The 26,068-nt window shown below is 63.5% G+C and overlaps 1 protein-coding gene across 1 annotated transcript in view; it reads right to left on the bottom strand.

The window, feature by feature from the left end:
* Nucleotides 1–1,064: 1,064 nt before the first annotated feature.
* Nucleotides 1,065–26,068, bottom strand: part of SLC41A3 (solute carrier family 41 member 3) — a 48,251-nt gene continuing 23,247 nt past the window's right edge. Inside the window, exons 6-11 of the mRNA XM_075995955.1 lie at nt 22,139–22,285; nt 16,140–16,284; nt 13,751–13,830; nt 11,730–11,864; nt 9,650–9,798; nt 1,065–3,638 (exon numbers count right to left, since the gene is read on the bottom strand). Of these exons, the coding sequence (XP_075852070.1) occupies nt 3,429–3,638; nt 9,650–9,798; nt 11,730–11,864; nt 13,751–13,830; nt 16,140–16,284; nt 22,139–22,285 (866 nt within the window). The 3' untranslated portion in view covers nt 1,065–3,428. The remainder of the gene's footprint in view (nt 3,639–9,649; nt 9,799–11,729; nt 11,865–13,750; nt 13,831–16,139; nt 16,285–22,138; nt 22,286–26,068) is intronic.

Below are 26,068 nucleotides of genomic sequence, written 5' to 3'. Positions count from 1 at the left end.
ACCTACTGGCCTTGAACCCGAGGAGGGCAGCAGCCCTGCGGCTGCAGGAAAGGAAGAGCTGCTTCTTGCGCCACGCCCACCAGCGCGGGCCACGCCCACCAGCCCGGGCCACGCCCACCAGCGCGGGCCACGCCCACCAGCGCGGGCCACGCCCACCAGCCCGGGCCACGCCCACCAGCCCAGGCCACGCCCATCAGCCCAGGCCACGCCCACCAGCGCAGGCCGTGCCCACCAGCGCGGGCCACGCCCACCAGCGCGGGCCACGCCCACCAGCCCAGGCCACGCCCACCTTGCCTCTCCTACTGCCTCGATTTATCCCGTTTACCTCTGTGACACGCAGACGAGGCAATATGCAAAGCGCTTCTCGGATTAGTTCCTCAAAAAAGATTCCGGCGGGCGCAGAGGCTCTCGCCTGTCGTCCCAGACACTCTGGGAGGCCGGGGCGGGAGGATCACTCAAGGTCAGGAGTCGGAGGCCAGCCTGAGCAAGAGCGAGACCCCGTCTCTACTGAAAAAAATAGAAAGAAATGAGCTGGACAACTAAAAACATATTGAAAAAATGAGCCGGGCGTGATGGGGAATTCTTGTACTCCCAGCTACTCGGGAGGAGGCTGAGGAGGGAGGATCGTTTGAACTCAGGAGTTGGAGGCCAGCCTGAGCAAGAGCGAGACCCCGTCTCTACTACAAAAAAAAATTGAAATGAGCTGGACAACTAAAAATATACATTAAAAAAAAATGAGCCGTGCGTGGTGGTGCATGCCTGGAGTCCCAGCTACTCGGGAGGGAGGCTGAGGCAGGAGGATCGCTGGAGGTCAGGAGTTGGAGGCCAGCCTGAGCAAGAGCGAGACCCCGTCTCTACTAGAAAAAAATAGAAAGAAATGAGCTGGACAACTAAAAATATATAGAAAAAATTGAGCCGGGCGTGGGGGCGCATGCCTGGAGTCCCAGCTACTCGGGAGGGAGGCCGAGGTGGGAGGATCGCTGGAGCCCAGGAGTTGGAGGCTGACGCCCCGGCGCTGTATCCGGGCGACAGAGCGAGACCCTGTCTCGAACAAACGAGAGAGATTTTGTGGCTCGCAGGCCCCGAGCCCAGCGGCGGCGGGAACTACGAGGCCAAGCAGGGGGAACATCCATGTTTTATTGCTTTTTCTCCAGAGGATGAAACGCACACAAGGGTTTTGCTGACGAAGAAACTAGAACATGGGGTGGGACGAGCTTCCGTGCAGGGCGCGGGAGGCCCCGTCGCGGGCCGGGCTGGGGACACGCTCAGGGCCCAGCTGCGGAGGGGCCGCGGGCCTCGAACCCGAGGAGGACAGGAGTGCTGAGGCTAGAGGATGAAAGGAGCTGCTTCCTGGGCCACGCCCGCCAGGGCAGGCCACGCCCGCCAGGGCATGCCACGCCCACCGCCACAGACCACGCCCACCAGGGTGGGCCACCTCCAACCATCGCAGGCCACGCCCATTAATGCAAGCCACGCCCACCAGCCTAGGAAACAACCAACTCAGGCCACACCCACTATTGTGGGCCACGCCCATGAACACAGGCCACGCCCGCCAACTCAGACCAAGCCCTTCGATGCAGGCCACACCTGCCAAATCAGGCCACGCCTGCCACACGCAGGCTGTGCCTACCAACTAAGGCCACTCCCTCCAATGCAGACCACGCCCACCAACTCAGGCCACGCCCCTCGAGGGAGAATACGCCCACCAACACAGGCCACACCCCTCAAGGGAGAACACGCCCACCAACTATGGCCACACCCTCCAGTGCAGACCACGCCCACCAACGCAGGCCACGCCCCTCAAGGGAGAACACGCCCACTAAGGCCGCACCCTCCAATGCAGGCCACGCCCACCTACTCAGGCCATGCCCACCAATGCAGGCCACGCCCCTCGAGGGAGAACACGCCCACTAAGGCCGCACCCTCCAATGCAGGACACGCCCACCTACTCAGGCCATGCCCACCAACGCAGGCCACACCCCTCGAGGGAGAACACACCCACCAACTGAGGCCACTCCCTCCAACGCAGGCCACGCCCCTCGAGGGAGAACCCACCCACCAACTGAGGCCACACCCTCCAATGCAGGCCACGCCCACCTACTCAGGGCACGCCCAAAGGAGAACACACCCACCAAGGCCACACCTTCCAATGCAGGCCACGCCCACCTACTCTGGCCACGCCCCTCAAGGGAGAACACGCCCACCAACTAACGCCACGCCCACCTACTCAGGCCACGCCCAAGGGAGAACACACCCACCAACTAAGGCCGCACCCTCCAATGCAGGCCACGCCCACCTACTCAGGCCACGCCCCTCAAGGGAGAACACACCCACCAAGGCCACACCCTCCAGTGCAGACCACGCCCACCAACTAAGGCCACACCCTCCAGTGCAGACCACTCCCACCTACTCCAGCCACGCCCGCCAAATGCAGGCCACGCCCCTATCTCAGGCCACGCCCCTCACGGCAGAACACGCCCACCGGCGCCGGCAGACACCTCGCAGAGCACGTGGGACACGCCTGCCCCTTAGCTCCTGGGCTGGACACGCCGCCACCCGGTCACAGTGACAGGCCACACTGCGGACCTCAGGGCTCCGTCACGGCCCGGGTACCAACTGCAGAGGCCAGCCGTGTGCGCCCGGCTCCTTGGCAGAACGACAAGAGGCTACTGCAGGCCGGGCGCGGGGGCTCACGCCTGTCATCCCAGCACTCAGGAAGGGAGGCCGAGGCGGGAGGATCGCTCGAGGTCAGGAGTTGGAGGCCAGCCTGAGCAAGAGCGAGACCCCGTCTCTACTAAAAACAGAAACAAATGAGCGGGACAACTAAAAATATATAGAAAACATGAGCTGGGCGTGGTGGCGCCTGCCTTTTGTCCCAGCTACTCTGGAGGCCGAGGAGGGAGGATCACTCGAGGTCAGGATTTCCAAACCAGCCTGACCAAGACCAGACCCCATGTCTGCTAAAAGAAAATACAAAAAAAAATGAGCCGGGCGTGGTGGCGCATGCCTGTCGTCCCAGCTACTCGGGAGGGAGGCCGGGGCGGGAGGCTCGCTCGAGGTCAGGAGTTGGAGGCCAGCCAGAGCAAGAGCGAGACCCCGTCTCTACTAAAAACATAGAAAGAAATGAGCTGGACAACTACAAAATATACAAAAAAACGAGCCGGGCGTGGTGGCGCGTGCCTGTCGCCCCAGCTACTCCGGAGGGAGGCCGAGGCAGGAGGATCGCTGGAGGCCAGGAGTTGGAGGCCGCCGTGAGCGAGGCTGACGCCACGGCGCTCACTCAGGCCGGGCGACAGAGCCAGACTCTGGCTCAAAAAAAAACAAAAGGCTACTGCAGAGGCAAGGGCTCAACAGGCACGACAGGGTCCCGCGAAGGAGGAGCTGCTTTCTGGAACATTCCGCAGCGCCACCGGGGCGGGCCGGGCCGGTCAGGGGGGTCCGGGCGTGCGTTCCGGGAGGCCGGCCCGGCCGGGCGCGCTGCTCAGCAGCCAGTCGAGGAGGAAGCAGAGAGCCAGGAGGCCGGTGCCCAGCAGGTCGCCCAGCGCGGTGAGGTAGGGGATGCAGTGGTTGTCGGGGTCCAGGGCGTGCCGCCAGGTCACCCGCACGAGCACCTCCGCCAGGTACAGCAGGATGGCCACCTGGCGCAGGGGCAGAAGGGCACGAGAGAAGGCCCCGTCAGAGCTCCGAACGGAGGCCGGGCGCGGAGGCTCGCGCCTGTCGTCCTGGCACTCCGGGAGGCCGAGGAGGGAGGATCGCTCGAGGCTGGGAGGTCGAGGCCAGCCCGAGCAAGAGCGAGGCCCTGTCTCTACTAAAAATACAAACAAAGTAATTTATTTGGATGATTAAAAATATGTAGAAAAAATGAGCCGGGCGTGGTGGCGCGTGCCTGGAGTCCCAGCTACTCGGGAGGGAGGCCAAGGTGGGAGGATCGCTGGAGACCCCAGGAGGTGGAGGCTGCCGTGAGCGAGGCTGACGCCACCGTGCTCTAGCCCCGGCGACAGAGCGAGACTCTGTCTCAAAAAATAAAGAAGAGAAGACACAAAGAAGAAGGAGAGGAGGGAGGGAAGGAGGGAGAGGGAAAGGGAAGGGAAGGGAAGGGAAGGATGGAGAAAAAGGACAGGAAAAAGGAAAAGAAAGAAAAAGGAAACGAAAAAGGAAAGCAATTAGGAAAAGAGAAAGGAAAGAAGAGAGGAGGGGAGGGGACAGGGAGAGGCCGTGTGCGGGACACGTGTGTAGTGTGCAGTGTCTGGCGTGCGACACGCGGTGCGTAGGACGCCGTGTGTGGGACGCGTGTGTAGCGAGCAGTGTCTAGTGTGTGACACGCGGTGCATAGGACGCCGTGTGTGGGACGCGTGTGTAGCGAGCAGTGTCTAGTGTGTGACACGCGGTGCGTAGGACGCCGTGTGTGGGACGCGTGTGTAGCGAGCAGTGTCTAGTGTGTGACACGCGGTGCGTAGGACGCCGTGTGTGGGACGCGTGTAGCGAGCAGTGTCTAGTGTGCGACACGCGGTGCGTAGGAAACCGTGTGCGGGACGCGTGTGTAGCGAGCAGTGTCTAGTGTGCGACACGCGGTGCGTAGGACGTCGTGTGCAGGACGCGTGTGTAGCGAGCAATGTCTAGTGTGTGATACGCGGTGCGTAGGACGTCGTGTGTGGGACGCGTGTAGCGTGCAGTGTCTAGTGTGTGACACGCAGTGCGTAGGACGCCGTGTGCGGGACGCGTGTGTAGCGAGCAGTGTGCAGTGTCTCGCATGCAGTGTGTCAGGCCGTGTTTACAGCGTGTAGTGTGCAATGTGTAATGTGTGGTGTGTGGCACCCCCGCCTCGGCATCCCCCCGCCTCGGCATCCCCCGCCTCGGCATCTCCCGGCCTCGGCATCCCCCCGCCTCGGCATCCCCCGGCCTCGGCATCCCCCCGCCTCGGCATCCCCCCGCCTCGGCATCCCGCCCCGCCTCGGCATCCCCCCGCCTCGGCATCCCCCCGCCTCGGCATCTCCCCGCCTCGGCATCCCTGCCCCGCCTCGGCATCCCCCCGCCTCGGCATCCCGCCCCGCCTCGGCATCCCCCCGCCTCGGCATCCCCCCGCCTCGGCATCCCCCGGCCTCGGCATCTCCCGGCCTCGGCATCCCCCCGCCTCGGCATCCCCCCGCCTCGGCATCCCCCCGCCTCGGCATCTCCCGGCCTCGGCATCCCCCCGCCTCGGCATCCCCCCGCCTCGGCATCCCCCCGCCTCGGCATCTCCCGGCCTCGGCATCCCCCCGCCTCGGCATCGCCCCGCCTCGGCATCCCCCCGCCTCGGCATCGCCCCGCCTCGGCATCCCCCCGCCTCGGCATCTCCCGGCCTCGGCATCCCCCCGCCTCGGCATCGCCCCGCCTCGGCATCCCCCCGCCTCGGCATCGCCCCGCCTCGGCATCCCCCCGCCTCGGCATCTCCCGGCCTCGGCATCCCCCCGCCTCGGCATCCCCCGGCCTCGGCATCCCGCCCCGCCTCGGCATCCCCCCGCCTCGGCATCTCCCGGCCTCGGCATCCCCCCGCCTCGGCATCCCCCCGCCTCGGCATCCCCCGGCCTCGGCATCCCCCCGCCTCGGCATCCCCCGGCCTCGGCATCCCGCCCCGCCTCGGCATCCCCCCCCCCCGCCTCGGCATCCCCCCCCCCGCCTCGGCATCCCCCCACCTCAGCATCCCCACCACCTGCAACAGCCCCGCCCATTTGCAGCAGCCCCACCCACCCTCGCGGCCCTGCCCACCTGCGGCAGCCCCGCCCACCTCAGCATCCCCCCACCTCAGCATCCCCCCACCTCAGCATCCCCCCACCTCAGCATCCCCGCCCACCTCAGCATCCCCACCCACCACAGCATCCCCCCACCTCAGCATCCACCCACCTCAGCATCCCCCCACCTCAGCACCCCCGCCCACCTCAGCATCCCCACCCACCTCAGCATCCCCCCACCTCAGCATCCCCCCACCTCAGCATCCCCGCCCGCCTCAGCATCCCCACCCGCCTCAGCATCCCCCCTCGCCTCAGCATCCCCCCACCTCAGCATCCCCCCACCTCAGCATCCCGCCCACCTCAGCATCCCCGCCTACCTGCAACAGCCCCGCCTCAGCATCCCCCCACCTCAGCATCCCCGCCCACCTCAGCATCCCCACCCACCACAGCATCCCCACCCACCTCAGCATCCCCCCACCTCAGCATCCCCGCCCACCACAGCATCCCCACCCACCACAGCATCCCCCCACCTCAGCATCCGCCCACCTCAGCATCCCGCCCACCTCAGCATCCTCACCCACCTCAGCATCCCCCCACCTCAGCATCCCCCCACCTCAGCATCCCCCCACTTCAGCATCCCCCCACCTCAGCATCCCCCCACCTCAGCATCCCCCCACCTCAGCATCCCCCAACCTCAGCATCCCCACCCACCTCAGCATCCCACCTCAGCATCCCCGCCCACCTCAGCATCCCTGCCCACCACAGCATCCCTGCCCACCTCAGCATCCCCCCACCTCAGCATCCTCACCCACCTCAGCATCCCCCCACCTCAGCATCCTCACCCACCTCAGCATCCGCCCACCTCAGCATCCCCCCACCTCAGCATCCTCACCCACCTCAGCATCCACCCACCTCAGCATCCCCCCACCTCAGCATCCTCACCCACCTCAGCATCCCCCCACCTCAGCATCCCCACACTTCAGCATCCCCCCACCTCAGCATCCCCCCACCTCAGCATCCCGCCCACCTGCAACAGCCCCGCCTCAGCATCCCCCCACCTCAGCATCCCCCCACCTCAGCATCCTCACCCACCTCAGCATCCCCCCACCTCAGCATCCCCCCACTTCAGCATCCCCCCACCTCAGCATCCCCCCACCTCAGCATCCCGCCCACCTGCAACAGCCCCGCCTCAGCATCCCCCCACCTCAGCATCCCCCCACCTCAGCATCCCCGCCCACCTGCAACAGCCCCGCCTCAGCATCCCCCCACCTCAGCATCCCCCCACCTCAGCATCCCCCCACCTCAGCATCCCCCCACCTCAGCATCCCCTCACCTCAGCATCCCGCCCACCTCAGCATCCCCCCACCTCAGCATCCCCCCACCTCAGCATCCCCCCACCTCAGCATCCCCCCACCTCAGCATCCCGCCCACCTCAGCATCCCCCCACCTCAGCATCCCACCTCAGCATCCCACCTCAGCATCCGCCCACCTCAGCATCCCGCCCACCTCAGCATCCCCCCACCTCAGCATCCCCCCACCTCAGCATCCGCCCACCTCAGCATCCCCGCCCACCTCAGCATCCCCCCACCTCAGCATCCCCCCACCTCAGCATCCGCCCACCTCAGCATCCCCGCCCACCTCAGCATCCCCCCACCTCAGCATCCCCGCCCACCTGCAACAGCCCCGCCTCAGCATCCCCCCACCTCAGCATCCCCCCACCTCAGCATCCCCACCCACCTCAGCATCCCCCCACCTCAGCATCCCCCCACCTCAGCATCCCCACCCACCTCAGCATCCCCCCACCTCAGCATCCGCCCACCTGAGCATCCCCCCACCTCAGCATCCCCCCACCTCAGCATCCCCCCACCTCAGCATCCCCGCCCACCTCAGCATCCCGCCCACCTCAGCATCCTCACCCACCTCAGCATCCCCCCACCTCAGCATCCCCCCACCTCAGCATCCCCCCACCTCAGCATCCGCCCACCTCAGCATCCCCCCACCTCAGCATCCCCCCACCTCAGCATCCGCCCACCTCAGCATCCCCGCCCACCTCAGCATCCCGCCCACCTCAGCATCCTCACCCACCTCAGCATCCCCCCACCTCAGCATCCCCCCACCTCAGCATCCCCCCACCTCAGCATCCCCCCACCTCAGCATCCCCACCCACCTCAGCATCCCACCTCAGCATCCCCGCCCACCTCAGCATCCCCGCCCACCACAGCATCCCCGCCCACCTCAGCATCCCCCCACCTCAGCATCCTCACCCACCTCAGCATCCGCCCACCTCAGCATCCCCGCCCACCTCAGCATCCCGCCCACCTCAGCATCCTCACCCACCTCAGCATCCCCCCACCTCAGCATCCCCCCACCTCAGCATCCCCCCACCTCAGCATCCCCCCACCTCAGCATCCCCACCCACCTCAGCATCCCACCTCAGCATCCCCGCCCACCTCAGCATCCCCGCCCACCACAGCATCCCCGCCCACCTCAGCATCCCCCCACCTCAGCATCCTCACCCACCTCAGCATCCACCCACCTCAGCATCCTCACCCACCTCAGCATCCGCCCACCTCAGCATCCCCCCACCTCAGCATCCTCACCCACCTCAGCATCCCCCCACCTCAGCATCCTCACCCACCTCAGCATCCGCCCACCTCAGCATCCCCCCACCTCAGCATCCTCACCCACCTCAGCATCCCCCCACCTCAGCATCCCCCCACTTCAGCATCCCCCACCTCAGCATCCCCCCACCTCAGCATCCCGCCCACCTGCAACAGCCCCGCCTCAGCATCCCCCCACCTCAGCATCCCCCCACCTCAGCATCCCCACCCACCTGCAACAGCCCCGCCTCAGCATCCCCCCACCTCAGCATCCCCCCACCTCAGCATCCCCACCCACCTCAGCATCCCCCCACCTCAGCATCCCCCCACCTCAGCATCCCCACCCACCTCAGCATCCCCCCACCTCAGCATCCCGCCCACCTCAGCATCCCCCCACCTCAGCATCCCCCCACCTCAGCATCCCGCCCACCTCAGCATCCCGCCCACCTCAGCATCCCCCCCCTCAGCATCCCCCACCTCAGCATCCGCCCACCTCAGCATCCCCGCCCACCTCAGCATCCCCCCACCTCAGCATCCCCGCCCACCTGCAACAGCCCCGCCTCAGCATCCCCCCACCTCAGCATCCCCCCACCTCAGCATCCCCACCCACCTCAGCATCCCCCCACCTCAGCATCCCGCCCACCTCAGCATCCCCCCACCTCAGCATCCCCCCACCTCAGCATCCCGCCCACCTCAGCATCCCGCCCACCTCAGCATCCCCCCCCTCAGCATCCCCCCACCTCAGCATCCGCCCACCTCAGCATCCCCGCCCACCTCAGCATCCCCCCACCTCAGCATCCCCACCCACCTGCAACAGCCCCGCCTCAGCATCCCCCCACCTCAGCATCCCCCCACCTCAGCATCCCCACCCACCTCAGCATCCCCCCACCTCAGCATCCCCCCACCTCAGCATCCCCACCCACCTCAGCATCCCCCTACCTCAGCATCCCCCCACCTCAGCATCCCCCCACCTCAGCATCCCCCCACCTCAGCATCCCCCCACCTCAGCATCCCCCTACCTCAGCATCCGCCCACCTCAGCATCCCGCCCACCTCAGCATCCCCCCACCTCAGCATCCCCCCACCTCAGCATCCGCCCACCTCAGCATCCCGCCCACCTCAGCATCCCGCCCACCTCAGCATCCCCTCACCTCAGCATCCGCCCACCTCAGCATCCCCGCCCACCTCAGCATCCCCCCACCTCAGCATCCCCCCACCTCAGCATCCCCCCACCTCAGCATCCCCCCACCTCAGCATCCCCGCCCACCTGCAACAGCCCCGCCCACCTGCAACAGCCCCGCCCACCTGCAACAGCCCCGCCCACACTCGCGGCCCCGCCCACCTGCAGCAGCCCGGCCAGCAGGTAGAGCCCCAGGAAGCTCCTGCTGTCAGTCACCGCCCGGCCCTCCACCAGCGACACCAGGTAGAAGAAGGCCAGGTGGCCCGGCACCACCAGCAGCAGCAGGACACGCGCCGACATGGAGTTCGTGCCTGGGGGGACAGGACAGCGACGCTGGCTGGGCCGGCCTCCAACACGGAGGCCACGCGCCACCGAGCCTCCCCTGCCCTCCTTCCTTTCCCGACCGCTCCTGGGCCGCGGCTCTGGGGACAGGCAGGTGCAGCCGCCCCGGGCCTGTCCCCACCCAGGTTTTTAGCCGGGATTTTAGGGGCGAGAGACGGGAGAGGCCAGGGCGAGGACGGCCACCACGGACCGTCAGGGGACCTGCCGCCTGTCCTCCCCACGGTGGGGACAGACCAGGAGTGACGCAGGAGGACACGTTGCAGCTCTGGACTTTTCTTTTTTTGAGACAGAGTCTCGCTCTGTCACCCGGGCTGAAGTGAGTGCCGTGGCATCAGCCTCGCTCACAGCGGCCTCCGACTCCTGGCCTCCAGCGAGCCTCCTGCCTCAGCCTCCCTCCCGGGTAGCTGGGACCACAGGCATGCGCCACCACGCCCGGCTCGTTTTTTTTTATATATATATATATTAGTTGGCCAATTAATTTCTTTCTATATATAGTAGAGACAGGATCTCGCTCTTGCTCAGGCTGGCCTCGAACTCCCGACCTCGAGCGAGCCTCCCGCCTCGGCCTCCCAGAGTGCTGGGATGACAGGCGTGAGCCTCCGCGCGCGGCCTGGCAGAGGTTTGAGTTTGACGGAGAGGACCCTGGGCAGAGGAGAGAGAACATGCAAGAGGCCCAAGGAGGGAAAAAGCTTGGGATTGAGGAGGGAGGGCCAGCCCCAGCTTCCCCACCCGTGCAAGGTGACAAAGAAAACAGGAAGCCTCCCCTCCTGGCACCCCAAACCCCACCAGCATGCGGGGTGCATTAGTGAGCCCCAGGTTTTCTCCTCCCTCCCGTGTGATTCCGCCTGATGCAACCACACTTTTTAAAACTCTGAACATGTGGGCCGGGCGTGGAGGCTCACGCCTGTCATCCTAGCTCTCTGGGAGGCCGAGGAGGGAGGATCGCTCGAGCTCAGGAGTTCGAGGCCAGCCTGAGCAAGAGCGAGACCCCGTCTCTACTAAAAAAAAAAAAAAAAAAATAGAAATTAGCTGGACAAGTAAAAAAAATATATATATATCTATAGAAAAAATGAGCCTGGCACCATGGCTCACGCCTGTCATCCTAGCTCTCTGGGAGGCCAAGGCGGGAGGATCGCTTGAGGTCAGGAATTTAAGGCCAGCCTGAGCAAGAGCGAGACCCCATCTCTACTAAAAATAGAAAGAAATTAATTGGACAACTAAAAAAATATATATACAGAAAAATGAGCCGGGCGTGGTGGCGCATGCCTGTAGACCCAGCTACTCGGGAGGGAGGCTGAGGCAGGAGGATCGCTCGAGGTCAGGACTTCGAAACCAGCCTGAGCAAGAGTGAGACCCCGTCTCTACTAAAAAGAAATAGAAATGAATTAGCTGGCCAACTAAAAAAAACTATATATACATATACAAAAAATGAGCCGGGCGTGGTGGCGCATGCCTGTAGTCCCAGCTACTCGGGAGGGAGGCCGAGGCGGGAGGATCGCTTGCTCGAGGTCAAGAGTTTGAAACCAGCCTGAGCAAGTGCGAGACCCCGTCTCTACTAAAAAATAGACAAAAATGAGCCGGACAACTAAAAATATATAGAAAAAAAAAACGAGCCGGGCGTGGTGGCGCACGCCTGTCTTCCCAGCTACTCGGGAGGGAGGCTGAGGTGGGAGGCTCGCTGGAGGCCAGGAGCTGGAGGCTGCCGTGAGCGAGGCTGACGCCACGGCGCTCACTCCGGCCCGGGCGACGGAGCGAGACTGTGTCACTATAAAAAGAAGCTGAAATGTCATCACTTGAGTGAACGGGTGAGTGCGGGGCAGGGCCGCGAGGCCAGGCGAGCTGCGCTTCGACGCCCTCCCTGCGACTCAGTTTCCCCTTGCGTGAGGACGGGCAGGCTCACCTGGCGAGCAGAAGACGGCACAAGGGCTGGGCCAGAAGGCCTTCATGGAGACGGGCAGGACCCCGGGCGGGCTGGACACGTGCAGGTGCGTGGACAGGCGGCTGGTCTGGACGGCCACGAGGTTCCCGCCGACCCCTGAGGAAGACGGAGCCGGGGCCCCTTCTCGGAATTACGTCCCTTATTTATTTGTTTTTGACACAGAGTCTCGCTCTGTCGCCCCGGCTGGAGTGAGCGCCGTGGCGTCAGCCTCGCTCACAGCGGCCTCCAACTCCTGGCCTCGAGCGATCCTCCTGCCTCAGCCTCCCTTCTGAGTAGCTGGGACTACAGGCATGCGCCTCCACGCCCGGCTCATTTTTTTTTTCTATAAATGTTTTGTTTGACCAATTAATTTCTTTCTATTTTGAGTAGAGACGGGGTCTCGCTCTTGCTCAGGCTGGTTTCAAGCTCCTGGCCTCCCGCCTCGGCCTCACTTCTGAGTAGCTGGGATGACAGGCGTGCACCACCATGCCTGGCTAATCTTTTCTATATATATTAGTTGGCCAATTAATTTCTTTCTATTTATAGTAGAGGCGGGGTCTCGCTCTTGCTCAGGCTGGTTTCGAACTCCTGACCTCGAGTGATCCTCCCGCCTCGGCCTCCCAGAGTGCTGGGACGACAGGTGTGAGCCACTACGCCCTGGCCTATGTCCATTTTTTTTCTTATTTTTACATTTTTTTAAATAAGAAAAATTATACTTGATCATTTTCTCCGTATTTTTTCTTTTTAGTTTAATTAATTAATTTATTTATTTTTCTTAAAGCCAGTCAAATTTAGCAGTGAGAGGTTGAATACCAACTTTAGTGACACTAATGTTAATAAGTTCTGATAACCCCCTACCATTGTTCCAGCCTGTATTTTCTCTTTCTTTTTCTTTTTTTTCTTTTAAGGAGAAAACACTGAGGACTGAGAATATGTCCATGATTTTAAGTTCGCCTCCTCCAGGGAGACTTCCTTGGTTGATTCAGCACTCGGCGTCTTTTCTTTCCCTCCCACTGACCTCCGAGCTTGCCCGGCACCAAGCCAGGTGGCCGGCTGGGTGCGGAGGCCCACGCCTGTCATCCCAGCACTCTGGGAGGCCGAGGCAGGAGGATTAATTGCTCGAGGTCAGGAGGTTGAGGCCAGCCTGAGCAAGAGCAAGACCCCGTCTCTACTAAAAATAGAAATTAATTGGCCAACTAAAAAAATATATAAAAAACGAGCCGGGCGTGGAGGCGCATGCCTGGAGTCCCAGCTACTCGGGAGGGAGGCCGAGGCAGGAGGATCGCTTGAGGCCAGGAGTTGGAGGCTGCTGTGAGTGAGGCTGACGCCATGGCGCTCTAGCCCAGGCGACAGAGTGAGACTCTGTCTCAAAAAAAAGAAAAGAAAAAAGGAAATAAAAGAAAACATGAAAGAAGAGAAAGGAAAACAAGGAAGGGAAGGAAACGAAAGGAAAGAAAAGGGAAGGGAAGGAAAATGGAAGGAAAGGAAAGGGAAACAGAAGGAAAGGAAAGGGAAAAGAGAAAAGAAAACAGAAAAGAAAGCAAAAGAAAAGAGAAAAGAAAAAAGAGAAAAGAAAACTAAACAGAAAAGAAAGAAAAGACAGAAAAGGAAAGGAAACGAAAGAGAAAGGAAAAGAGAAAAGAAAACAGAAAAGAGAAAAGAAAGAAGATAAAGAAAAGCAAACAAAAGAAAAGAGAAAAGAAAGGAAATGAAAAAAGAAACAAAAGAAAAGGAAACAGAAAAGAAAAAAGAAAATAGAAAAGAAAGGAAAAGAAAAAAAAGAAAGAAAAGGAAAGGAAATGAAAGAGAAAGGAAAAGAGAAAAAAAAGGACACAGAAAGAGAAAATAACAAATGAGAAAAGAAAAGAAAGCAGGAAAGGGAGGAAAAGCAAAAGACGACAAAAGAAAAGAAAAGAGAAAGCTGAAAAGACAGGACAAGACGAGGGAACAGAAGAGGGAACAGAAAGCCGAGGGGGAGGCCGGGCGGGGAGGCCGGGGCTCACCGCAGATGACGGGCGTGAGGGCGGCCATGCCCCGGTACTGCTGTCGGGAGATGGTCTTGCTCAGGATGAGCCCTCCGAAACTGGGGAGAGAGCAGACCCGCCCGGGACCGGGGTCACGGCCACGGGACCCGCCATCCCCCCCGGCCCGTGACCTCTGCACCCCATCGAGCCCCCCAGCCTCCAGCCTGACCCAGTCTCAGAAGCCACCAGAGAATGTCCGCCCACCCTGAGACACATCAAGGCCGAGCGGCCGGCTGGCCCTGTCCAGGGTCACCCCCCGACCCACAGCGAGAGGCTGTTGCGAGGCCGGGCGCGGAGGCTCACGCCTGTCGTCCCAGCTACTCGGGAGGGAGGCCGAGGCGGGAGGATCGCTCGAGGCCGGGAGGTGGAGGCCAGCCTGAGCAAGAGCGAGACCCCGTCTCTACTAAAAATAGAAAAAAATGACCTGGACAACTAAAAAAATATAGAAAAACAAAAATGAGCCCGGCGCAGTGGCGCATGCCTGTAATCCCAGCTACTCGGGAGGGAGGCCGAGGCGGGAGGCTCGCTCGAGCTTAGGAGTCGGAGGCTGCTGTGAGCGAGGCTGACGCCACGGTGCTCTAGCCCGAGTGACAGAGCGAGACTGTTTAAAAAATAAAAATCAAAACAAAACAAAACAAAAAAATACGCTCTTCGGAGGCTATGCGCGGAGGCGCATGCCTGTCATCCCAGCACTCTGGGAGGCCGAGGCGGGAGGATCGCTCGAGGTCAGGAGTTGGAGGCCAGCCTGAGCAAGAGCGAGACCCCGTCTCTACCAAAAATAGAAATGAGCTGGACAACTAAATATATATGGAAAAACAAAAACAAGCTGGGTGTGGAGGCGCATGCCTGTAGTCCCAGCTACTCAGGAGGAGGCCGAGGCGGGAGGATCGCTCAAGGTCAGGAGTTCGAGGCCAGCCTCAGCAACAGCGAGACCCCGTCTCTAGTATAAAATAGAACAAAATTAATTACACAACTAAAAATTGAACTAAAAATTCTCTAGTAAAAAATACAAAGAAATTAATTGGCCAACTAAAAATATATAGAAAAAAATGAGGCCAGGCGCGGTGGCTCACGCCTGTCATCCCAGCACTCTGGGAGGCCGAGGCGGGAGGATCGCTCGAGGTCAGGAGTCCAAGTCCAGCCTAAGCAAGAGCGAGACCCCGTCTCTACTAAAAAAAATAGAAAGAAATTAACCAAAAAACTAAAAATAGAAAAAAATGTAGCCGGGTATGGTGGCATGTGCCTGTCATCCCAGCTACTCGGGAGGGAGGCCGAGGCGGGAGGATCACTTGAGGTCAGGAGTTCGAGGCCAGCTTGAGCCAGAGCGAGACCCCGTCTCCTCTAAAAAAAAAAATAGAAATTAACCAAAAACCTAAAAATAGAAAAAAATATAGCTGGGCGCGGAGGCTCATGCCTGTTGTCCCAGCTACTCAGGAGGGAGGCCAAGGTGGGAGGATCGCTCGAGGTCAGGAATTCGAGACCAGCCTCTGAGCAAGAGCGAGACCCCGTCTCTACTAAAAAAAATAGAAAGAAATGAGCTGGATGACTAAAAATATATACACAAAAACTATGAGCCGGGCGTGGAGGCGCGTGCCTGTGGTCCCAGCCACTCGGGAGGGAGGCCCAGGCAGGAGGCTCCCTCGAGGTCAGGAGTCGGAGGCTGCTGTGAGCGAGGCTGATTTCACGGCGCTCACTCTTCTTGCCCAGGCGACAGAGCGAGCCTCGGTCTCAAAAAAAATAAAAAAAAAAAAAGAAAAGCGAGGTCCCTCGCTGAGGGTGACCTGGGGACGCCCCAGGGTTCGTGGTGACCAAAAGAGGCCGGCGACAGTCGAAAGCTCTGGGTTCCCACGGAGGCCGCCGGTGACGTCCACTCTCGTCCCCGTCCCCGAGCCGCCGAGTGTCACCTGTCGAGTGTCACCTGAGTGTCACCCGTCAAGTGTCACCCGCCGAGTGTCACCTGTCCAGTGTCACCTGCCGAGTGTCACCTGCCAAGTGTCACCCGCTGACTATCATCCGCCGAGTGTCACCCGCCGAGTGTCACCTGCCAAGTGTCACCCGCCAACTGTCACCCGCCGAGTGTCACCCGCCGAGTGTCACTTGTCCAGTGTCACCTGTCGAGTGTCGCCTGCAGTGTCACCTCTCGACTGTCACCTGCTGTCACCCACCGAGTGTCACCTGTCCAGTGTCACCTGTCGAGTGTCACCTGCCGAGTCACCCGCCGAGTGTCACCTGTCCAGTGTCACCTGTCGAGGGTCGCCTCTCGACTGTCACCTGCCGACTGTCACCCGCCGAGTGTCACCTCTCGACTGTCACCTGCCGAGTGCCACCTGTCGCCGGGGCGGGGTTGCCGGGTGGCGGGCGGGCGCACCTGCTGAGCAGCATGGCCAGGATGATGGGGACCCAGCCGGACTTGAGGATGCTGGCGACGGGCGGGCTCTGCCGGGCCACCAGCAGCCACAGCGGGGTCAGCGCCATGACGCCGGCGCACACCAGCGGCATCAGGAAGTGGTTGTCTGCGGAGAGAGGAGGGGACGGGGCCTCCACTGCTCGGGGGCCTCCACTGCTCGGGGGGCCTCCACTGCTCGGGGGCCTCCACTGCTCGGGGGCCTCCACTGCTCGGGGACCTGCACTGCTCGGGGGCCTCCACTGCTCGGGGCCTCCACTGCTCGGGGGCCTGCACTGCTCGGGGGCCTGCACTGCTCGGGGGCCTCCGCTGCTCGGGGGCCTCCGCTGCTCGGGGGCCTGCGCTGCTCGGGGGCCTGCACTGCTCGGGGGCCTCCACTGCTCGGGGGCCTCCACTGCTCGGGGGCCTCCGCTGCTCGGGGGCCTGCGCTGCTCGGGGGCCTGCGCTGCTCGGGGGCCTGCGCTGCTCGGGGGCCTCCGCTGCTCGGGGGCCTGCGCTGCTCGGGGGCCTCCGCTGCTCGGGGGCCTCCGCTGCTCGGGGGCCTCCGCTGCTCGGGGGCCTCCGCTGCTCGGGGGCCTGCACTGCTCGGGGGCCTGCACTGCTCGGGGGCCTCCACTGCTCGGGGGCCTCCACTGCTCGGGGGCCTGCACTGCTCGGGGGCCTCCACTGCTCGGGGGCCTCCACTGCTCGGGGGCCTCCACTGCTCGGGGGCCTCCACTGCTCGGGGGCCTCCACTGCTCGGGGGCCTCCACTGCTCGGGGGCCTGCACTGCTCGGGGGCCTCCACTGCTCGGGGGCCTGCACTGCTCGGGGGCCTCCACTGCTCGGGGGCGGAGGCCGGGGCACAGGGCTAGGCCGGGGACGGAAGGGCCTGGACGGCCCCGCTCACGTTCTTTGTGGGTTTTTTTGGTGACAAGAGTCTCGCTCTGTTGCCCCGGGCTGGAGTGAGTGCCAGGGCGGCAGCCTCCGACTCCTGGGCTCGAGCGAGCCTCCCGTCTCGGCCTCCCTTCCGAGGAGCTGGGACGACAGGCGTGCGCCACCACGCCCGGCTCGTTTTATTTTCTATATATATATTTTGTAGTTGTCCAATTAATTTCTATTTTTTTTAGTAGAGACAGGGTCTCGCTCTTGCTCAGGCTGGAATCGAACTCCTGGGTTCGAGCAAGCCTCCCGCCTCAGCCTCCCTTCCAAGTATGGGACTCCAGGCATGCGCCACCACGCCCGGCTCATTTTTTGTATATATTTTTAGTTGGCCAATTAATTTCTATTTTTTTTTAGTGGAGACGGGGTCTCGCTCTTGCTCAGGCTGGACTTGAACTCCTGGCCTTGAGCGATCCTCCCTCCTCAGCCTCCTTCCGAAGAGCTGGGACTACAGGCATGCGCCCCATGCCCAGCTCGTTTTTTTCTCTATATATGTTTTTTAGTTGCCCAATTAATTTCTATTTTTTTTTAGTAGAGACACGGTCTCGCTCTTGCTCAGGCTGGACTCAAACTCCTGACCTCAAGTGATCCTCCTGTCTCAGCCTCCCTTCCGAGTAGCTGGGATTACAGGCACGCGCCACAACACCCGGCTAAGTTTTTCTATATATATTAGTTGGCCAATTAATTTCTTTCTATTTATAGTAGAGACAGGGTCTCGCTTTTGCTCAGGCTGGTCTTGAACTCCTGGCCTCGAGTGATCCTCCTGCCTTGGCCTCCCTCCCGAGTAGCTGGGACTGCAGGCATGCGCCACCACGCCCGGCCCATTTTTCATATAATTATATATATGTAATTTTTTTAGTTGTCCAGCTAATTTCTATTTTCAGTAGAGACGGGGTCTCGCTCTTGCTCAGGCTGGCCTCAAACTCCTGACCTCGAGCGATCCTCCTGCCTCGGCCTCCCAGAGTGCTGGGATGACAGGCGTGAGCCTCCACGCCTGGTCTGTTTCTGTTATTTTCATGAAAATTCGTGGGTACAACTGAGGAAGTGCCTCCTCTCTTTTTTCCTTAAAATTGCACTTCCATCCTCAAGCTTTGCGCTTGAATAAATTTTATACTTTGTCATATTTTCTGATCTTGTCATTTAAAGTGGGGATCGGCGACACCCTGCTTCTCGGTGGCAACGTTCTCGTTTAGTCCCTTTTCTGTTTCTGATCGCACACTGCCTGCAAGTGGTCAGCTTATTAATATAAAGAAAAGGAAATTACAGCCGGGGAGGCTCACGCCTGTCATCCCAGCACTCTGGGAGGCCGAGGCGGGAGGATCGCTCGAGGTCAGGAGTTGGAGGCCAGCTTGAGCAAGAGCGAGACCCCGTCTCTACTCAAAATAGAAAGAAATGAACCGGACAACTAAAAAATAGACAAAAAAACGAGCCGGGCGTGGTGGCGCATGCCTGGAGACCCAGCTACTCGGGAGGGAGGCTGAGGCAGGAGGATCGCTGGAGGCCAGGAGTTGGAGGCTGCTGGGAGCGAGGCTGACGCCACGGCACTCTAGCCCAAGGGACAGAGCGAGACAAGAAAGAAAGGAAGAAAGGGAGAAGAGAAAAGAAGAAAGAGAGAAAGAGAAACGAGGGAAGTAAGAAAGAAAAGAAAAGGAAAAAGAGAAAGAGAGAGGGAAAGAGAGGAAGGAAGGAGAAGGAAGGGAGGAAGGAGGAAGGAAGGAAAGGAAAGGAAAAGGAAAGGAAAGGGAGGAAAGGAAGAAAGGAGAGGAAGGCAGGAAGGAAAGAAGGAAGTAGGGAGGAGGAAGGGAGGAAGAGTGGAGGGAGAAAGGAGGGAGGGGAGGGAGGGAGGAGGGGGGAGGAGGGAGGAGGGGAGAGAGGGAGGACGGAGGGAGGGAGGGAGGAGTGGAGGGGGAGGGAGGGGGGAAGAGGGAGAAGGAGGGAGGAGGGAGGGAAGAGGGAGGGGGAGGAGGGAGGAGGGAGGGAGAAGGAGGCAGGGAGGGGAGGAGGGAGGGAGGAGGGAGGGATGAGGGAGGTAGGGGGAGGGAGAGGGAGGGAGGGAGAGGGGAGGAGGGAGGGGGAGGAGGGAGAGAGGAGGGAGGGATGGGGAGGTAGGGGGAGGGAAAGGAGGGAGGGAGGGAGGAGGGGAGAAAGGAGGAAGGTGAGGGAGGGAGGAGGAAGGGAAGGAGGAGGCAGGGAGGGGGAGGAGGGAGGGAGGAGGGAGGGATGAGGGAGGTAGGGGGAGGGAGAGGAGGGAGGGAGAGGGGAGGGAGGAGGGGGAGGAGGGAGGGAGGGATGGGGAGGTAGGGGAGGGAAAGGGAGGGAGGGAGGAGGGAGGGAGGAGGAAGGTGAGGGAGGGGAGGAGGGAGGGAGGGAAGGTGAGGGAGGGAGGAGGAAGGGGAAGGAGGAGGCAGGGAGGAGGCAGGAAGGGGAAGGAGGAGGGAGGGAGGAGGAAGGAAGGGGAAGGAGGAGGAGGGAGGGAGGAGGGAGGAAGCAGGAAGGAGGAGGAAGGAGGGAGGCAGGGACGGAGGGAGGAGGGAGGAGGAAGGAGGAGGGAGGGAGGGAAAGGAGGAGGGAGGAAGGGGAAGGAGGAGGGAGGGAGGAGGAAGGAAGGGGAAGGAGGAGGAGGAGGGAGGGAGGAGGGAGGAAGCAGGAGGAGGAGGAAGGAGGGAGGCAGGGATGGAGGGAGGAGGGAGGAGGAAGGAGGAGGGAGGGAGGGAGGGAAGGAGGAGGGAGGGAGGAGGGAGGAAGCAGAGGAAGGAGAAAGGAGGGAGGAGGAATGAGGAGGGAGGGAGGGGAAGGCGGAGGGAGGGAGGGGAAGGAGGAGGGAGGGAGGGGAAGGAGAATGGAGGGAAAGAGGGGAAAGAGGAGGGAGGGAGGAAGGAGGAAGGAAGGAAGGAGGGAGGGAAGGAGGAGGGAAGAAGGGGAAGGAAGAGGAAGGAGGGAGGGAAGGAGGGAAGAGGAAGGGGAAGGAGGAGGAAGGAGGGAGGAAGGGAGGAAGGGAGGAGGGAGGGAGGAGGGAGGAAGGGGAAGGAGGAGGAAGGGAGGGGGGAGGAGGGAGGAGAGAGGAAGGGAGGAAGGAGGAAGGGAGGAGGGAGGAAGGGGAAGGGAGGAGGAAGGAGGGAGGGAGGAGGGAGGGGGGAGGGAGGAGAAGGAGGAGGAGGGAGGGGAGGGAGGGGGGAGGGAGGGAGGGGAAGGGAGGAGGAGGGAGGAGGGAGGGAGGCGGGAGGGAAGGAAGGGGAGGGAGAGAGGCGAGGGAGGAGGGCGGAAGAGGGAGGGAGGGGAAGGAGGAGGGAGGGAGGGGAAGGAGGAGGGAGGGAGGAGGGAGGAGGAGGGAAGGAAGGGGAGGGAGGGAGGAGTAGGGAGGGGGAGGGAGGAGGGAGGAGGGAGGAGGGAGGAGGAGGGAAGGAGAGGAGGGAGGAGGGAGGAGGAGGGAAGGAAGGGGAGGGAGAGAGGGAGGGAGGAGGGGAGGGGAAGGAGGAGGAGGGAGGGAGGAGGGAGGGAGGAGGGAGGGAGGGGAGGGAGGGAGGAGAGAGGAGGAGGAGGGAGGAGGAGGAGGGAGGAGGAGGGAAGGAAGGGAGGGAGAGAGGAGGGAGGAGGGAGGAGGGAGGGAGGAGGAGGGAGGGAGGGAGGAAGGAGGGGAAGGAAGAGGGAGGGAGGGTGGGAGGAAGGAGGAGGAGGGAGGAGGGAGGAGGAGGGAGGAGGGGGGAAGGAAAGGGAGGGAGAGAGGGGAGGGAGGAGGAGGGAGGAGGGTAGGAGGTGAGGAGGGAGGGAAAGAGGGAAGGAGGGAGAGGGAGGAGGAGGAGGAGGAGGAGGTGGAGGAGGGGGAGGAGGAAGGAGGGGGAGAGGGAGGAGGAGAGGAGGGAGGGAGGAGAGAGGGAAGGAGGAGGAAGTGAGGAGGGAGGAGAGGGAGGAGGAGGAGGGAGGAGGGAGGAGAGGAGGGAGGAGGAGGAGGAGAGGAGGAGAGAGGGAGGAGGAGGAGGAGGAGAGAAGAGGAGGAGGGAGGGGGAGGAGAGGGAGGAGGAGGGAGGGAGGGAGGGGAGGAGGGGAGGAGGAGGAGGAGGGAGGAGGGAGAGAGGGAGGAGGAGGTGGGAGGAGGAGGTGAGAGGAGGGAGGGGAGGGGAGGGGAGAGAGGGAGGAGGGAGGGGAGGAGGGGGGAGGAAGAGAGGAGGGGGGAGGGAGGGAGGAGGGAGGGTGGGGGAGAGAGGGAGGAGGAGGAGGGAGGAGGAGGAGGAGGAGGAGGGAGTGGGAGGAGGGGAGGGGGGAGGGGGGAGGAAGGAGGAGGAGGGGAGGAGGGAGGAGGAGGGAGGGAGGGAGGAGGAGGGAGAGGGAGGAGGAGGGGGAGGAGGAGGGAGGGAGGAGGAGGGAGGGGGAGGAGGAGGGGGGGGAGGAGGAGGGAGGGGGGAGGAGGAGGGAGGAGGAGGGAGGGGGAGGAGGAGGGGGGAGGAGGAGGGAGGAGGAGGGAGGAGGGGAGGAGGAGGGGAGGGGGGGGAGGGGAGAGGAGGGAGGGGAGGAGAGGGTGGGAGGAGGAGGGAGGGAGGAGGGAGAGAGGGAGGAGGCGGAGGGGAGGAGGGAGGAGGAGGGGGAGAGGGAGGAGGGGGAGGGGGGGGAGGAGGGAGGAGGAGGGAGAGAGGGAGGAGGAGGGAGGAGGAGGAGGGAGGGGGAGGAGGAGGGAGGGAGGAGGAGGGAGGGGGAGGAGGAGGGAGGAGGAGGGAGGGAGGAGGAGGGAGGGGGAGGAGGAGGAGGGAGGAGGAGGAGGGAGAGAGGGCGGAGGAGGGAGGAGGAGGAGGAGGGAGGGAGGGAGGGAGGAGGAGGAGGGAGGAGGAGGGAGAGAGGGAGGAGGAGGAGGGAGGAGGAGGGAGAGAGGGAGGAGGAGGAGGGAGGAGGAGGGAAGAGGGAGGAGGGAGGGAGGGAGGAGGAGGGAGGGAGGGAGGGAGGAGGAGGGAGGAGGGAGGAGGAGGGGGAGGAGGGAGAGGGAGGAGGGAGGGAAGGCAGGCGGCGGGAGGGGACACGGGCGGGCAGAGGCTGGTCCCCCCCCGCGGGCCGCACCTCTGCGCGCGTAGAAGAAGTCGCTGACCACGGCGAGCAGGCACAGCGTGATGAGGTCGCCCAGGCTGGCGGCGACGGGCGTGGCGACGTTGTCGGGGTTCACGCCCAGCCTGTGCGCGCCGACCACGATGCACACCATCAGCACCCCTGCGACACGCCGCACGCAGCCTCAGCACCCCTGCACACGCGCCGCCGCCTGCCCCGCCCGCCCCTCTCCCCTCTCCCCTCCCGCCTTCCCCCTCCCTGCCTCCCTCCCTCCCCGCCCCAAGCCCCACGGCCTCTCCTGCCACCCCAGAGACCCGAGGAGGCTGGGAGACCCGACCTCGCTCTGCGACTCGCGGCCCCGGGTGCTAATTAGCTGTCCCCCCGTCTCCCTGTTCCTCCGTCTCCCTGTCCCCCCCGTCTCCCTGTCCCCCCCGTCTCCCTGTCCCCCCCGTCCTCCCTGTACACCCCCGTCTCCCTGTACACCCCCGTCTCCCTGTACACCCCCGTCTCCCTGTCCCCCCGTCTCCCTGTCCCCCCCCGTCTCCCTGTCCCCCCCGTCTCCCTGTCCCCCCGTCTCCCTGTCCCCCCGTCTCCCTGTACACCCCCGTCTCCCTGTACACCCCCGTCTCCCTGTCCCCCCCCGTCTCCCTGTCCCCCCCGTCTCCCTGTCCCCCCGTCTCCCTGTCCCCCCCGTCTCCCTGTCCCCCCGTCTCCCTGTCCCCCGTCTCCCTGTCCCCCCCGTCTCCCTGTCCCCCCCGTCTCCCTGTCCCCCCCGTCTCCCTGTACACCCCCGTCTCCCTGTACACCCCCGTCTCCCTGTCCCCCCCGTCTCCCTGTCCCCCCGTCTCCCTGTCCCCCCGTCTCCCTGTCCCCCCGTCTCCCTGTCCCCCCCGTCTACCTGTCCCCCCGTCTACCTGTCCCCCCGTCTACCTGTACACCCCCGTCTCCCCTGTACACCCCCGTCTCCCCCCCGTCTCCCTGTCCCCCCGTCTCCCTGTCTCCCCCGTCTCCCTGTCCCCCCGTCTCCCTGTCCCCCCGTCTCCCTGTCCCCCCCGTCTCCCTGTCCCCCCGTCTCCCTGTCCCCCCGTCTCCCTGTCCCCCCGTCTCCCTGTCCCCCCGTCTCCCTGTCCCCCGTCTTCCCTGTCCCCCCGTCTCCCTGTCCCCCGTCTCCCTGTCCCCCCGTCTCCCTGTCCCCCCCGTCTACCTGTCCCCCGTCTACCTGTCCCCCCGTCTACCTGTCCCCCCGTCTACCTGTCCCCCCCATGACGGGGACCCGAGTGACACGGCCTGTGGGGAGTGGCCATGACACTCTGAGCGGCCGGGGACCCGGAGGCCAGCGGGGACAGGGTTCCAGGGTGACACTCCCACGGGGGGCTGGGAGAGACCCAGGGACGCCCCGGAGGGGACTGTCACCCGCGACCGTCTCCCAGCACGCGCCTTTATGTCCATTTTCTTGACACAGAGTCTCGCTGTGTCGCCCACAATCGTCTGTCTCCCCGTCCCCGGCCGGGGACCAGACTCGGACTCTCAGCGTGGCCCTTGGAGCAGACACGCCAGGCCGGGCGCGGAGGCCCACGCCTGTCATCCCAGCACTGTGGGAGGCCGAGGCGGGAGGATCGCCCGAGCTCAGGAGGTCGAGGCCAGGCTGAGCAAGAGCGAGACCCCGTCTCTACTAAAAATAATAGAAATAAACGAGCTGGACGACTAAAAATATATTGAAAAAATGAGCCGGGCGTGGTGGCGCATGGCTGTAGTCCCAGCCACTCGGGAGGGAGGCTGAGGCAGGAGGATTGCTCAAGGTCAGGAGTTGGAGGCCAGCCTGAGCAAGAGTGAGACCCCGTCTCTACTAAAAATAGAAAATAATTAATTGGCCAAAAAAAAAAATGAATAGAAAAAACAAGCCGGGCGTGGTGGCGCACGCCTGTAGTCCCAGCTACTCGGGAGGGAGGCCGAGGCAGGAGGATCGCTGGAGGCCTGGAGTTGGAGGCCGCTGTGAGCGAGGCTGACGCCACGGCGCTCACTCCCGCCCGGGCGACGGGGCGAGACTCCGTCTCAAGAAAATGAACAGAGACGCGTGCTGGCAGGTGCGCAGAGACCGGAGAGGGCCGCCCTCCCCCGCCCGTGGTGGAGCCGGCCCAGCTCGCGTCCCCACCCGGACAGGACAGGACGCCGCTGCGGGGGCAACCTCAGACACAGAGGCGGGCAGGGGTGCGGGCAGGGGTGCGGGCAGGGGTGCGGGCAGGGGCGGCAAAGCAAGGCTACGGTGAGGCGGGACAAGGGTGCAGGCAGGGGTGTGTGGTGGCGGGGCAGGGGGGCAGGCAGGCAGGACCAGAGGGCAGGGGGGGACGGCGGCAGGGGTGCAGTGGCAAGGCAGGGGTGCAGGCAGGGAGCTGCGGGGCCGGGGTGCAGCGGCGGGGCAGGGCTACGGGCAGGGAATAGCAGGGGTGTGGGCAGGGGTGTGGGCAGGGTGCAGACTGGCAGGAGAGTGCTGCAGAGCAGCGGGGCAGGGTTGCGGGTGGCGGGGCAGGGGTGGGGACACTCAGAGACAGCGGGGCAGGGGTGGGGACACTAAAGACAGCGAGGCAGGGGTGGGGACACTCAGAGACAGCGGGGCAGGGGTGGGGACACTCAGAGACAGCGGGGCAGGGGTGGAGACACTCAGAGACAGCGGGGCAGGGGTGAGGACACTAAGAGACAGGCGGGGCAGGGGTGGGGACACTAAGAGACAGGCGGGGCAGGGGTGGGGACACTAAGAGACAGGCGGGGCAGGGGTGGGGACACTAAGAGACAGCGGGGCAGGGGTGGGGGACACTCAGGGATAGGCGGGGCAGGGGTGAGGACATTAAGAGACAGGCGGGGCAGGGGTGGGGACACTCAGGGACAGACGGGCGGGGTGGGGACACTCAGGGACAGGCGGGGCAGGCGTGAGGACACAGAGGGACAGGCGGGGCAGGGGTGGGGACACTCAGGGACAGGCGGGGCAGGGGTGAGGACACTCAGAGACAGCGGAGCAGGGGTGGGGACACTCAGAGACAGCGGGGCAGGGGTGAGGACACTCAGAGACAGCGGGACAGGGGTGAGGACACTCAGGGACAGGCGGGGCAGGGGTGAGGACACTCAGGGACAGGCGGGGCAGGGGTGAGGACACTCAGGGACAGGCGGGGCAGGGGTGAGGACACTCAGGGACAGGCGGGGCAGGGGTGAGGACACTCAGAGACAGGCGGGGCAGGGGTGGGGACACTCAGAGACAGGCGGGGCAGGGGTGAGGACAGTCAGGGACAGGCGAGGCAGGGGTGAGGACACTCAGAGACAGGCGGGGCAGGGCTGAGGACACTCAGGGACAGCGGGGCAGGGGTGAGGACACTCAGGGACAGGCGGGGCAGGGGTGAGGACACTCAGAGACAGGCGGGGCAGGGGTGAGGACACTCAGAGACAGGCGGGGCAGGGCTGAGGACACTCAGGGACAGTGGGGCAGGGGTGGGGACACTCAGGGACAGCGGGGCAGGGGTGAGGACACTCAGGGACAGCGGGGAAAGGGTGGGGACACTCAAGGACAGGCGGGCAGGGGTGAGGACACTCAGGGACAGGCGGGGCAGGGGTGGGGACACTCAGAGACAGGCGGGCAGGGGTGGGGACACTCAGGGGCAGGCGGGGCAGGGGTGGGGACACTCAGGGACAGGCGGGCAGGGGTGGGGACACTCAGGACAGACGGGCTTTGGTGGGGACACTCAGGGACAGGCGGGGCAGGGGTGAGGACACTCAGGGACAGACGGGCTGGGGTGGGGACACTCATGGACAGGCGGGGCAGGGGTGAGGACACTCAGAGACAGCGGGGCAGGGGTGGGGACACTCAGGGACAGGCGGGGCAGGGGTGAAGACACTCAGGGACAGACGGGCTGGGGTGGGGACACTCAGGGACAGCGGGGGGCAGGGGTGAGGACACTC

The sequence above is a fragment of the Microcebus murinus genome, chromosome 20, assembly GCF_040939455.1.
Source record: "Microcebus murinus isolate Inina chromosome 20, M.murinus_Inina_mat1.0, whole genome shotgun sequence".
Lineage (NCBI taxonomy): Eukaryota > Metazoa > Chordata > Mammalia > Primates > Cheirogaleidae > Microcebus > Microcebus murinus.
This window is presented reverse-complemented; position numbering and strand designations above follow the sequence as displayed.